This window comes from Neolamprologus multifasciatus, chromosome 14 (genome assembly GCF_963576455.1).
Source record: "Neolamprologus multifasciatus chromosome 14, fNeoMul1.2, whole genome shotgun sequence".
Lineage (NCBI taxonomy): Eukaryota > Metazoa > Chordata > Actinopteri > Cichliformes > Cichlidae > Neolamprologus > Neolamprologus multifasciatus.
Genome location: NC_140452.1, coordinates 9,892,805 through 9,907,126, shown reverse-complemented (window position 1 = coordinate 9,907,126; position 14,322 = coordinate 9,892,805). Strand labels below are relative to the sequence as shown.

General features: G+C 40.1%; 2 protein-coding genes across 2 annotated transcripts; both read right to left on the bottom strand.

The window, feature by feature from the left end:
- Positions 1 to 3,080: 3,080 nt before the first annotated feature.
- On the bottom strand, positions 3,081 to 6,244 carry aldoca (aldolase C, fructose-bisphosphate, a). The gene is made up of 9 exons (XM_085131014.1): positions 6,115 to 6,244; positions 5,381 to 5,517; positions 5,049 to 5,260; positions 4,888 to 4,942; positions 4,609 to 4,769; positions 4,429 to 4,512; positions 4,162 to 4,336; positions 3,873 to 4,072; positions 3,081 to 3,773 (listed from the first exon to the last, which is right to left on the bottom strand). The coding sequence occupies exons 2-9, from the start codon at positions 5,490 to 5,492 to the stop codon at positions 3,681 to 3,683; spliced, it is 1,092 nt and encodes a 363-aa protein (XP_084987140.1). The 5' UTR covers positions 5,493 to 5,517; positions 6,115 to 6,244; the 3' UTR covers positions 3,081 to 3,680.
- Positions 6,245 to 8,046: 1,802 nt separating this feature from the next.
- On the bottom strand, positions 8,047 to 14,223 carry LOC146503536 (ribosomal protein S6 kinase-related protein-like). The gene is made up of 12 exons (XM_085131013.1): positions 14,027 to 14,223; positions 12,528 to 12,779; positions 12,347 to 12,430; positions 12,192 to 12,260; positions 10,881 to 10,950; positions 10,244 to 10,351; positions 10,075 to 10,115; positions 9,953 to 9,980; positions 9,610 to 9,699; positions 9,253 to 9,341; positions 9,040 to 9,150; positions 8,047 to 8,956 (listed from the first exon to the last, which is right to left on the bottom strand). Exons 1-12 carry the CDS (start codon positions 14,054 to 14,056, stop codon positions 8,720 to 8,722), a joined length of 1,209 nt encoding a protein of 402 aa, XP_084987139.1. The 5' UTR covers positions 14,057 to 14,223; the 3' UTR covers positions 8,047 to 8,719.
- Positions 14,224 to 14,322: the final 99 nt, after the last annotated feature.

The window sequence follows — 14,322 nt, the reverse complement described above, 5'->3', positions numbered from 1 at the left end:
AATATAATTTTTTCAATAATATAGCCCAGAATGGGGAAGAAAAGTGATTTATGTGATATTCAATGTCGCATGGTTGTTACTGCATGACAGCCTGGTTTGCATACCTCAGAAACTGCCTTATGCTGGGATTTCAACACACCACCACCCCTAGAGTTTATAGAGAATGGTCTCAAAACAAGAGAATATCCACTGAGCAACAGTTCTGTGAGCAAAAATGCCTTGTTAATGCCAGAGGTCAGAGGAGAATGGTCACACTGCTTTCAGCTGATAGAAAGGCAACAGTAACTTAACTTCCACTCATTACAAAGAAGAAAGAAGAGCATCTCTGAAGATAAAACAAATGAAATACTGAATGATAGATGATAGCAAATCGGAAAAATGTTGCCTTATCCGGATCCCCACCCAGTGGCCCCACCTGGCAAGACTGCCCTATGTTAATAATAATGTAATAAGGTTGCAGAAAAGCTGCTGCCAATCCCTGGACAGACCACTAATCCTTTTTTTGTCTTTACTGAACAGGTTTGCGCTTAAAGCTAACTCCATTCTGGGAATATGAATCTTAAGCTTCTTCTGCTCAGCTCTGCTGAGAATCATTAAAGCGATGGGTGGAATTTCAGCCAATCAACCAATCAATCAATCAATTAATCAGTTAAAGCAGATTATTATTGATTTCAAAATCTCATTTGGTTTTCATATATATCTATTTTCAGTGACATCAACTTTAACAGTGGAAAATTAGGTAGGCATATTTTTCTTTCTCTCTTTTTTGCGATATTTTTCAACTATCCTATATTTGACAACAGCATAATAAAACTGGAAATTCTGTTTTTGGTGTATTTCTAGTGGCCCCATATGGCCACCCCTATGAAAGAAATTCTGGAGGCACCCTTGGTACCTAGGTCCAAGTTAAGGACAAAAGGAGTCTGTGTTTTTGAGGTTGTGGCTCCCAAGTTGTGGAACTCACTTCCAATGCACTTAAGCTCTGTGGACACACCTGATACTTTTAAAAAGAAGCATAAAACCCACCTGTGGACTGCTTTTATTTAGTTTTAGTTTCTTTTTATACTGTCTTTGTTGTTGCAAAGACTAGACTTTATTTCATAGTCTAGAGCCCTTTGTGAAAATAGGGTAAAGCACTAGAAAGGTGCAGAGGTGGGAACTAACACAGTACAAATACTACATTACTGTACTGAAGTAAACTTTTCAGGTATTTGTACTTTATTTAAGTATTTATTTTTCTGACAACTTTTTACTTTTACTCCCTGCATTTTAAAACAAATATCTGTACTGTCTACTTCGTACATTTTCAAAACAGACTCATTACTTTTAGTTCAGCGGTATCATTTATAGCTTTTTTATAGCAGGCCGGAGGGAGTGCAGGTGTCCATTAGTTGTGTTTGCATTGCTTCAAAAATGTAGCTAGCTCTACAGAAAAGGATGAAGCATGAAGTGAGTGACGTTTTTTTAACTGTCAGGTAATTTCAAATTCAACATTTCTATCAGCTCAACAAATATCAGCAAACACACTAACTGTTTGTGTGCAGTTAGTCACAGTCTGTCTGGAAGCTGAAGGTGTATTAGCTAACTGCAAGCTAAAGGTGTATTTCCAGGGGAGAGAAAAGCGTGTGAGAAAACTTCACTCAGAAATGGAGAAAGATGTAAGAAAAGACAGGAGAGGAAGAAGAGACGATATATTTAAAGGCAGTATAGGTATTTTACTCGGTGATAAACTTTAAATTTAAAACTTACCTGTAATGTCATAATTTTAATCACATATAGGATATTTCTGCAAAACAAACTAAGCTATACTAACTTTGTGTTATGCAAATGTCACACGAAAATATGTGTGATAGTTTTTATGGGAGGCAGAGGTTAGTTTGTCGTACTGTGGTGAATTTTTTGCGTTGGTTTACATCAACTGTAGTAGACTAATTTGTATTTAAGATGATGATGGTTCAGTTAATTCACAGAATTCTACCTTCATACCAACTGTATACAGCCTAGTATGAAAACAATATGCAGCGGACCCTCAGTACAGGAAATGGAAATCAGCCAAGATAGCTGTGAAACATCTGTTATTATCTTGTTGAATTCAGTTGTGTAAGGGAGCAACACGTCAGCTGATCACAGCATGTACATTAAGAAGCATCTGCATATACATTGTGAGATGTGGTTATTTTCCCCACGCTGAGACACTACACCAGCTGAATCTCACTGTAACCCCTTACTGTACTAGTTTAGCGGTTTAAGTGGGGAGGCAGTGTCACCCTCTACAATAGGCAACAGAACATTTTTTCAAATTCTCTTGCTGCTTGTGTACATACTGAGTACATTCATTAGAATTTAGATTCAAATATTTGTAATCTCATGTAGTAATATTATTATTATAGCACAAATAAATTAAATCCAGGGTCTTTCTGTGTGGAGTTTGCATGTTCTCCCCGTGTTTGTGTGGCTGCTCTTTAGGTACTTTGGCTTCATCCCACGATCCAAAGACATGCAGTTAGTGGAGTTAGGTTAATTGAATGTGAACGTGAGTGGGAATGGTTGTCTGTCTCTATGTGTTAGCTCTGGGACAGACATGCTACCTGTCCAGGGTGTATCATGTCTCTTGCCCTAATACAGCTGGGATATGCTCCAGATATATATATGGATGTGTCAAAACATTATCAAGGGTACGTCACACTGTTTTGAGTAAATTTGTTGTTAGTTTTTCTTATTTAAAAAAAACACTTGAACCGGGCTTGAAATTAAAAAAAAATGTCCATAAATATTTGAATGTGACATTTTGAACTATTAGGAGTTACACGTATGTCAAACTACAGAATGGTGGAAATGAACTGTAACTGACAAAGAATATCACAGAAGCTCCAGCATCAGCATCACGTGTCAGATGCCTTTTCTGGACATTTGACACATTAGATAACATATAGAATACCCTTAAATTACAGGGTTTGAAAGATGAAAAATTTCTTTTAAAAAAGTGAAAACGAATTTTCTCCACATAGTGAATCAGTGTCTGTTGTCTTATAAAGAGCGTGACATACCATTAACCTTCATAAAACAAAACATCTCAATCAGACTTTACTAGAACACAGTTTTATTGCCTAAATACTTACATTTGAAATATGTTTATTAGACATACAATGCTACTAAGAATGATAACACACATCAGCATGTGTTGTATATTACTTATTGAGCTGATTGTACTTCATACTGCTAACTAAATAAAGAAACTGAACTACACAAATCCACTTTCTCTGTCACACAAGCACAAAAGCTTCACATAACAACTTCTAAATAATAGATTGGGAGCTGTATCATATAGATTCAGCTTCTTTAACTATTTAGTTAACTGTGTTTTGAGTTGAACTAATATCATTACTGTGGAGCACATGTTAGGCTGGCATTGCAATATTAACTGCAGGATTTAAAGCTCTAGTCAAAGTACTGCTACAACACAAGTAAAGCATAAGCCTTTCATTCAGCACATGTGTTAGAAACACCCAAGGCCATGTTCTGATTGTTCTCATTTGTCAAGGCAATATATTTCATTTAATATCATTATGTAGGCCAATATTCTGAAATAACCTAAGAATATGCAGTACATCTCCTCTGTAATATATCTTGTTATGGTGTGGAAGAACACACTGCTAGTTAAAATGTTCTTTTTATACTCTTTAATATGCATGGCAGGAACCGTAAATGCGCTGGCCAGCCTCTCCATAGTTATCTCCACCGGTGTACTTTCCCTGACATGCCAGACTGTTCACCTGCAGATACAACAGAGAGCAAACAAGCAGAGAAACGTCATACAAATAGAAGCTGGTTCTTTTTTTTATGTGTGCATTAAAAAAAAGACTGGAAGCTACCTCTGCTCTCTTGATGAACTGTTCAGTGGCGGCTTTCTCGTTCTCTTTATGTCCTCTCCAGGCTCTGAGTGCAGACGCCTGCAGGGCTCGTCCGAAGGAGAACGTCAGGACCCAGGGTTTGGGCAGAGGGCAGTTGTTGATGGCATTAAGGTGGATAGAGGCCTCCTCTTCACTCTGACCTCCCGACAGAAAAGCAATGCCTGTGGACAAAAACATGAATTTGTTCTGTTTGGTTTCTGCACACGTTTCTGTTTCGAAACCTCTAAATGAGAGCATCATTTTAACTTACCTGTCACAGCTGGGGGAACTGTGCGGCGCAGAGCAGTCAGGGTTGCCATTGCAACCTCCTCTGGGCTGTATTTGGTGGAGCAGCTGTGTCCAGGAGTGACCATGTTGGGTTTGAGCAGAGTGCCTTCGAGGTACACGTGGTGGTCTGACATGGCCTTGTACACTGCAGCCAGGACCTACAACACAGACAGTGTTTTACTAAAGAAGCAGCAGAGTGGTACAGAATGTCTGAAAAACCCATAAAAGTAACAGCGCAACCACTCCCTACCTTCTCAGTGACATACTGGCAGCGCTTCAGGTCATGATCACCATCAGGCAAAATCTCTGGCTCTATGACGGGCACGATGCCATGCTGTGCAAAGAAAAATAGATGATCAAACACTGTATATGCATTAGATCACAGTGATGTGTGGATAAGCATTTAGGCTTTATGATTTGGAGTCCTGACCTGCTGGCAGATACTAGAGTAACGTGCAAGAACATTCGCATTTTCTGTGATAGCCAGCTTTGATGGATTGACGTCACTAATTTTGAGCACACAGCGCCACTTTGCGAAGACAGCGCCGTCCTTTTTATACTGCGCACAACGCTCAGACAATCCATCCAGACCTGTGGAGAAGGGTAAAAAGCACAAAGAAAAAAACAGAGAAAGGAAATGTTCATAAATGGGAAATTTTGATGATGAAATGATTGATATCAGCAGCGGTCCAGTGTGAGTCTGACTGACCCTGTGTGGTGGTTTCTCCACAAGTTCCTGCCAGGGGAACAACACCTTTGTCAACCTGAAGAATGCAGACAATGATTTGAATCAAAATCCAAACCTATTATCATAAAAAGTTGATAACCTAAACAGATTTAATCTGTTTAATTTAATAAAAGTGGTCAGACCTTGACCCCAACCAGGATTCCCCTGTCCCTGATCATTTTGACAAAGGGAACTCCATTATCAGAGTGTTGGTACAGGGTCTCGTGGAAGAAGATGACCCCTCCGATGCAGCTGTTGATGCGATCGTCCGCACTGAAGAGGATCTGCCGATACTGCCTGCGGTTCTCCTCCGTGTTCTCCACTCCGACTTGAGCCATCCGCTTAGCCATACTGCCTGCAGTGGGTGTAATGTCATTGACATTTAAACGAGGTGATAACTTACACTCTTTGATTGGATTGGACATAAGGTGTGCACTCACTAAACGTGCATGTTTAAAGAAGGAGCGCTACAGACCTACAGACTCATCTGCAGCCAGGATGCCCTTCCCTGGAGAAACTATGCGTAAAGCAGTCTCATGCAGCTCCCTCTTCTGAGCCTCGGAGAGCGTTGGGAACTGATGCGTCATCCTGAGTGACTGATTGTCTGAGCAGCTTTTGGAAGAAGATTTGACTGATTATTATTCACTCATTAGCAGCTAAAAAGGGCAGACACTGAAGTGTAATCAAACAGAAAATCAGTCCAGTGTTATCTAGATTTAACACCTGTCCTCCTATCATTTATCTACCTTAAAGATGTGAGAGCTTGTTTGATTTGAAGGATACAGTAACAGCAGATTGATCCATATTGGTACTTTTCCAATAATGAGCGTGTCTGCAGCTGTTTATAAAGCTTTGAGTGCATCATTGTTTGGTAATGTGAAGAAAAGGTTTATCACTTTATAGCCCTTTAATAGTAAGTCCAGGCTTGGATGCCATTCAAATATTTTCTGATTTCCAGATGTGATTTTCACAGCGCTAGAAAGAGGCTAATTAGGTGGGGAAAAAACGCAAGACCACAAAATCTTTAATCACAGTCAGATACGCAGTTGATCAAACACTGATAGCAGTGTAAAAAATATATGAAATTGTTAGAGCTGCTGCACAAATCTTCAAATTTTAATAAAATCTAAAGGTAGCTTGTATTTCAAGTTTGTGAAGACAGCATTAAAATCAGCTGAATATTAAAAATAACAAGATAAAAGCTCTTACCTGAAATTAAAATGGGTCTCATCTACTGACGCGATGAACACTGATGGAGCCTCCCTGCCAGCTTTAGTTTGTATCCAGCTCAAGTGTGTCACACCTCACAAGCCAACACCCCTGGGCGGAGCGTGTACGCCCACCTTTGCCCCACATGAATAAAAAAAATGTGTTGATTCATTGTTCTATTTAAATATAGTGATTTTTTTTTTTCAAATTCATTTAGCTCCATCTTTATCACATTGATATAAAATTTTTCACATGGCCACACTCACTTTGACTCGGCAATGCTTAGAAACCTGGTGTTTTAAACTGGTTTACTTTATCTTTTACATGCAAATTGTTTTTAATAATGCTTCCCACATGTTCAGGTTGCTTGGTGTGCTATTTTTACTCTAATTAGTAAAAATGTGCCCTGAGGATGGCTTGAAATCTCCTGATAATTTGATCTTCACCCTCAAATTCTCAGGGGTGTTTGAGTCTCCGAGCAATTCGTGCACTCAGTGGCTTTTCCGCAACGCTTTAAACTGTGAAGAAAATGATGGAAAGTTCCAGAAATGGAAATCATTTCCAGGTTCCAGTCAGTGTAAAAGTGGGCCAAAATGGGCCAAATCAGAAGGAAATTAGGTCAACTAGATCATTTCCCCTATGAAGAGCAGGTTTTCAATCATTTTTTTGCTTCTTTATTTTGTGTAATTGGCTTCTGTTTGAAAATGAAAAGTTTCAAATAATAATACTTTGAATAATAATAATGTGTGTGGTTTAAAAAGTTTAAAATGCAAACTTGAACGATGCTTATCATCAGCCAGTCGGGATCGTTTCATGGCTTTTGAATTTGATTGTGACTACTTGCGTGTCAATCTGTGTCTTTGTGCACATTTGCAGGATAAGCTGCAACTGATGTTTTCTGTTGTGTTCAGTTATGTAATGTTACTATTTGGTGAGAGTCTGTAGGATGGCCCTCCAGGATTTCAGGGGACTCCTCTCTTCACTATTGTGGGTCAGTGTGCCTCTAAAAGCAGATATGGGTCAATGGACTGCCTGCCACTATACAGCCACAACACAGGCATGGTGGACCTGTCTAAGACAAGGGCCTGAGAGGTGGTGGGAGGAGCTGGTGCACTCCCATTCAGGAGATACAGTTTTAAATAGATTCATGACTTCAAGAAGTACAGCAATTATGTGTGGCTGCCTCCTCTGGGACCCTCGACTTTTTCTCTGTTACCTAATTAAAAGCATCTAATGATGATACTTTATCTGGTCCTCAATTTTCTGTCCTATTATTGGTTGTCCTCAGTGGGTTTGTGAGCGCTCCTGTAAATAGGCCAACCCAAGGCTGCCTGAGATACCTGAGATAAGAAAAGTGGCCAACAGAAAATACAGCAGGCTCATTTATGTTTTTGTGCTAGTGCGGATATACAGAAATATAAAAGAAACCCTTTCAGGTTGGTGTTCCCTCATTTTTATTCTATAGAAGTAAAAACGTCAAACCTGAAAGAGAGCTGGGTCTTTACAGTGTATGTGACCTCTTTCTTGAACTGACTGTCAACATAAAGTTCCCTGAGTAAGGCAGGCATGACTGTTCAGGGTCACCTGATCCAGTCCTAACTATAAGTTTTAAGTCTAATCTTAAAATCCAGAAATGGTTGACTACACAGCAATGGGGAAAACAAGAAAAACATGGTCCACCATTAAACACAGAAATATAAAACCACCGTGAAGCTCTGTGGTCTTTAAACTGTTTCCAAAAAAGTTAAAGCCCCGCAATTCTTTTATTAATCATTAACACACCCAGTTTAATCAGTGAAACAAAGGTCAGGAAGACAGTGTTCATTCAACATTCACTCATTTGTTTTTCATCACTGGTCGCTCCTTGTAGTAGCTCTACTCCCCCACCCATCATAGAGTATTAAGAAATAATAAACATAAATAAATGAATACTTTATTTAAAAAATTAAACTTTATTTGAGCAATTGCATTTAAAAACAACAGACAGTGTATATTAAACAACTGTTAGAAACAACATAAAATGATATACAGTTAATACAAGGACACGTGTGTATAGAGACATCAAAACCTCACCTTCAACTGCATCATGGGAGAGACATGCTGAAGTTGGGCGTTCGCCTTGTAATTGGAAGGTTGCCGGTTCGAGCCCCGGGTCGGACAGTCTCAGCCGTTGTATCCTTGGGCAAGACACTTCACCTGTTGCCTACCGGTGGTGGTCAGAGGGCCCCAGGGTGGCTGTGGCTACAATGTAGCTTGCCATCACCACCAGAATGAATATAAATGGGTGCATGACTGGATGTGTAAAGCACTTTGGGGTCCATAGGGACTAGTAAAGCGCTGTACAAATACAGGCCATTTATAACATTAATTGTTAAACTGACATATTTTTCACAAGTATTTAAGAAAAAGTAACTTTAAACTTCCAATTCCAAGAGGTAACATAAGTCTGTAGAGAAACAAGTCTGTTATGGAAATGCCATCACATGCAGAATTCGTGTATCTAGTGTCCGTAAACACAGATCAATTTTACGCTTTACAAGTCTGCTCTGCAGCCGATTTTAGGTCCACACTGGCCAAAGTAGGAGACTTTGACTACCCTATGACTTCACTGGGACTCACAGGGGGAGTGAAGGATTTGATCACAGTCAAAGTTATCAAAGTAATCCAATGAAAAGCCTCTTGCGGATTTGGCTGCCCAGTCGGGGTGCGTCCTGAGCTCCAGGATGAATTCAACCGGTGTCTTCTGGAGGATGTAAGGGTCGAATGAAGTGCCACGGAAGAACGTCTGCATCTTGAAACACTCCAGATTACGAAGGCGGTTCATCGGATTCTTGCACAAAAGCTACATCAGTATGGTGATAAAGAGATGAGTATGTCACTATAGCTCTAAGGTGGCACAAAGTAAAAAGAGCAGTGGATACTGACCTCAGTGAGGAGTAGGATCAGAGCAGAGCTGAACGTTTCGGGCACCACATAAGAAAAATCTCTGACCTTTGCCAGCATGCGACAGTGGTCTATTTCTGCCATTAGTGGAAACTACAAATAGAGAAACAAGTGGATTTAAAACAAAAATAATCTGCACTTTCAGACACTTTTCTACACACAGAGCCGTGAAATAGTGAGTTTAAGTGTCTTCACCTTTCCTGTCGCCAGTGAGAACAGCATAATCCCAAGAGACCACCAGTCAGCAGCATGGTTGTACGGACCCCCGCTCAAGATTTCAGGAGCTGCTCACCCAAAACAGAGATCCACACATCCACATATATGTTTATATATATATGTGTGTGCATAAAAGGAAAAAGTTAAATGCAGGGAAGAAAATACCTCTTAATAATAGAGCAAAAAGTAATAACATGCAGAGTACATTACAGGTGCATCCCATTCACAACTGGGTCAACTGAATCCAGGGGGAATGAAACGCAGGTGAGGCTCTCATGTTAATGTTAGTCATGGAAAACAATCACAGAGTATCTGTGGCACGACCACAAATCTCACCCATGTACTGGATCGTCCCACATATTGTGAAAGCTCGCCCTCCTCGTTTCAGGCGGCGAGACAGACCGAAATCAGACAGTCGAAGGTGACCTGAATAGAGGCAAAAAAAACAAAGAGAGACTGATTTGTAGAAATAAAACCATAAATGTTTCCGTAAGAGGGGTCTTGAAGTTGTCAAGTTTATATTAAAGAGGTTTTAAGTTAGTGTCTTGGCAACACTCCTGAGCTGTGATGTCATGCTTATCTGCTGTTACCTGCGTTGCATCCGTACTCATCTAACCATGATTTCTCTAAATACTTCAGTCTTAAAAGTGTATCATCAACAACTGCAGAAGAGCATTACCTTGATCATTTAACAGAATGTTCTCCATCTGAAAAAAAAAAGCAGCAAAGCCATAACCATTAAAAGCTCTAAACACACACGTGTGGAAGTTACAAGAGTGATTAAAATAAAAAATGTCATACTTTTATATCTCTGTGCATGATTCCTAAGTCATGTAGGAATCCTAGAAATAAATCAGAGACAGAGAGCAAGAATTAAATGACATTAATCTTTTTTTTTTTAAAGAAAAAACTGTACTGTGCGCTCAAGCATAATTTCTGTGACAGTACAAGTCATTTGATGAGCACTAACCTAGTGCGCTGCCCAGCTCTGCAGCAATGAGCCGAACCTCTTCCTCTCCAAAGTGGCTCCTCAGCAACCAACAAGTGTGCAGGTCACCAGTACTGCAGTAGTCACACACTGTAGAGGACCAGACACAAACATACTTCTCAGCACTTTGAAATCGGCAGCGTGGGTAAAGTAGATCACCAAAGGCGGAAATAAAAATAAAATAAAGCAATCTGCAAGGAAACTTAAAGTAAAAAAACAAAAAAACGATTTGTTCATCCCACTGTGGTTTGGGAAAGGAAGAAGTCAGGAAGAGGGTTAAGTCTAAAACACACATGCTCTTTGTTTTGTTAAACATCTTTTAGCCACTTCAGTAACCTTAACTGAAAAAAAAAAAAAACTGCATTTGTGACAACAGTATAGGTAAGCAAAGGTCACACAGCAGCTGCAGCCACAGAGGACAGTTTTACCCAGGATGCTCATTAGATGGCACTGCACCTCTTCACTATCCAGAGATTTTTTTAGACTGCTTGGTTTTACAGTTGACAACTTTTTATTCTATGGGACCAAAGACGGGAAAAGGGGAACTTCTCAGGAACAACAAAGGATAGCGGAAGAGGGGAGGGTCGAGCGGTGCCATCGTTTCTATTTATTAACTCACTAATGAAGAGATGGCGCTGCGTCTGCCAGCAGTCCTGCAGATTGTGGATAAAAGGGTGTTTGAGCTGCCGCTGCAATGCAACAGTCGACACACACAGATGAACAGTGAACATTTAGTGAGGGATGCACAGTTTCCTGCAGCGTGAGGACTACGGACTATGGACAGAAACTATGCCACACCACCTACTGTAATCCTTTAAGTGGACCTATTAAGTCATTACTTATTTACTGTCTTAAACTGTTAGAAATGATGCTCATATTATAGCAAAATTTTAAATACTGAAGTCAGTGTACAGTTCATCAGTCTGGTCATCGATTTTTGCTGTGAGTTCGAGAGTCCACCCACCTGATGACAAACCTTGTGTTTGTAAAGTACAGCCAATCAGAATAAAAGCTCCCCGACAGTGGATAAACAGAAGGGGTGGAGCAAAGCTATGTATTAGACAGATAAGGATTATTTTGAATTGTGAGTCATGCTTTATGCGGCACTCTACAGTCAAGCCTTTCAGTTTATTGTTAAAGTTAGATCATTGCCACTTGTCCTGATCCTGATTCTTGCATCTTATTTTTCATATTTACCCTTAGCTTGGCTCCGGGCTTGTCTCTATCTCCTGCTCAGTCTGCCCAACAATGCACCCAGCCCTCTGGCTCAGCCATCAGCCTAGACGCCACCTCCGGCAACCCCAAGGCTCATTTCACCTTCGCTATTATTCATTACAAATCAGCTTAATTTATTCCATTTCCCCTCAGCTGTATCTACACCTGGGTTTGCCTGTTTGCACTCCCTTTCTGGATAGCAGCATCCAAAAACTGCAATATGAAGCTGGAAATGAGCATAATTGGTCCAATTTTACCATCACATTTATAATTGTACATAGTTTGTGCTTTCCTATAATAACCATATAACTACTATTTGCATTAAATTTAGAAATGTTTGCTTGACACGAATAAATTCCTTTCAGCAATGATATCCTCTCCAGTTTATACTTTGAGAAGCTCTACTAAGAATATTGCATTTTGACCTATTAGTAAGTATTTATGGCCAGCATATAGACAGTTTATAGCACTCTATAATTCAGCTGTATGCAGATGTAATATTTGTTTATTGGCATAATAATATCTCGTTTATCATTAGCCTCAGCATAGGGGTTCCTACAGGAGCTTAAATTTTGCCCATATCTGTAAAAAAAACAATCTCTGCTACAATCCCTATTTACTTGTGTCATGGTTAAAAAAGCTGAACAGGTGACATAAACATTTATTTGATTATTTAATTTCAACTATTTGAATTTTGTTTCTATCAATGTTGTACCTGAACGATGACTTCCTCTTTTGACTGCTCCATGACTCCGTGCTTCAATAACTCAGACTTTGGCAGAACCTGTATGACAACACAGGACGAAAATTACACTAAAGATGTCCAAACGTATCACATTTTTAACAGTCTTTAGTTAATACTGGATTGACCTTAACTGCATAGATCTTCTCTTTGGAAATATCTTTGACTTTTAGGATGGGTCCAAATGAGCCTTTAGCGATCAAGCCCAGGATCTGTAAGCACAGAATTAGGCCCAGTTATCTTTCTGTTTCTCCTAAAGAACTTCTTCTCTTTGCGTCTTTAACTGGGTTGTGTTGTGGTCCGCAGTACCTGGAAATGATCAGGACATCTACGGTGTGGGAACTCGGGCAGAAAGACAGAGATAAAAGCCGGAGGAGTCCGGTCTGCGCCGGACGCCTCAGCGCCGTCCTCTGGAGGCAACAGGAGTCTGATGGGCTGCCTGCTGTCTGCTCCCACAGGGCGAGAAAATACAGCTGAGTGTCCGAGTCTATGAACGATGGAGACCCCCACGTTCGAGAGGAACCCGTGGCTGAATCGACGCTGAGCAGCCGGCCCCTCGCTCTAGATTTTAAAATAAAAAATTATAATATATAATATATATTTACTATTCAGATTTTATTTATCCTCACTTTATGCTGATATTTCTGTACACGCGAATGTATTTTGCATACTGCATTTGTTTGAAACGTGTAACTGCAGAGTATAACTCTGTAATGTAAATCTGATAACTATTTGGGAAACACTCCTTGGACACTTTATTAGGCCCAACTGGTCGTTAATGCAATCTAATCAGCCAATCACGCGCCAGCAACTCAACACATCTACGAATGTAGACGTGGTCAAGATGATCTGCTGGTGAACGGAAATAATGCATATATTTCTATTCAGTTGCAACTAAAATCAGTAATATTTAATAGTAATGAAAGTGTTTCTTCCACTCTCTGAACAACAGCAATATGTTTTGTAATACAGCCACATCACAATTATTAACAGCCGGCAGTACCAAAATTTGGCAAGGCAGGAAACCAACAAACACAGAAAAGTATCCGTAGAGACTATAACAAAAGACTAAATAAATAAATAAAAATAAAATCTGCAGGAAAGAAACATCTGTGTAGCCTTGGAGAGTTTGTGACTGAACACTGGAATAAGAAGGATGCATGACAGGAAGAACATCACCAGGACAGTAAAACAAGGAGGCGGCGCTGTGCTTTTGTGGGGGTGTTGTTGTTGTTTCTGGAAATGAATGATGAGCTGGCATCACGAACTCTGCACGACCTGTCCACAATGTGCAGACTGAGGCTTTGTAATCATGCAGACTTAGGTTTTGTTGAGATTTGAATGACGTAAAATACAGTGCGTTAGTGAGCTGAAAGCTTTTACACAGGAGGGATAATGTGAAATACACTGCAGTTATGCTTTTGACTTTATGAAATATTGATTTAAATAAAAGCTCAACTTTAAAGCCTCAAAAATAATTAAGAAATGCAGCGCTTGGTTAGGTTTTTAGTTGGCATCACTAACTAGTGTTGGAGATAAATGGGGTAGAAACATTTTGTAGCTCATAGATCACACATGACCCCCCACAAATAAATAAATAAATAGACGATCTGTAGCTGATTTGAGCCACAGACTGAAGGTCTGTGTCCACTTGTGAGCTGATCAGTGCATAAGAGACTTTCAAATACCACTGCCTTCATCTTCTCTTACAATAACCCCATCTAGAGGTCGCTACACGTGACGACTCCGTATTTACAGCGTGTTAAAAGGTAAACAACTCCGATCTGCGCCTCATCATACTGACTCACCTTTCGGTTTTTACTGACCTCACCGCCCATCGCATCCTCAGAAACCGACAGACCCAAGTAATTCAATCAAAAACTAAATAAAAAATATATATAAGACCACCACAAATCCAGCGTCTCGCCTCGCGTCTGTTCTCACTGTCAGCGTTGCACAGTTGCGTCTCGGCCATGACACCCACGTGTTCGCGGGAAGAGCGCTATTCCGCTCCAGTTACAGCTGTCAGATCAGTGATCGATCAACAGAGCAAACACACACACACACGAGCACACACACTAATAACACTTATTGAGAGATAAGC

Excerpts from the sequence above, each read along its gene's own strand:
- aldoca (XM_085131014.1), bottom strand. The coding sequence starts at position 5,492 with ATGACGCATCAGTTCCCAACGCTCTCCGAGGCTCAGAAGAGGGAGCTG. Across the intron at positions 4,513-4,608 it reads ACTCTAGTATCTGCCAGCAG|CATGGCATCGTGCCCGTCAT; the intron begins GTCAGGACTCCA and ends TTCTTTGCACAG. Across the intron at positions 4,337-4,428 it reads GCCAGTATGTCACTGAGAAG|GTCCTGGCTGCAGTGTACAA; the intron begins GTAGGGAGTGGT and ends TCTGTGTTGTAG.
- LOC146503536 (XM_085131013.1), bottom strand. The coding sequence starts at position 14,056 with ATGGGCGGTGAGGTCAGTAAAAACCGAAAG. Across the intron at positions 10,352-10,880 it reads GCAGCGCCATCTCTTCATTA|TGTGTGACTACTGCAGTACT; the intron begins GTGAGTTAATAA and ends GGTCCTCTACAG. Across the intron at positions 10,116-10,243 it reads AGAGCTGGGCAGCGCACTAG|GATTCCTACATGACTTAGGA; the intron begins GTTAGTGCTCAT and ends ATTTATTTCTAG.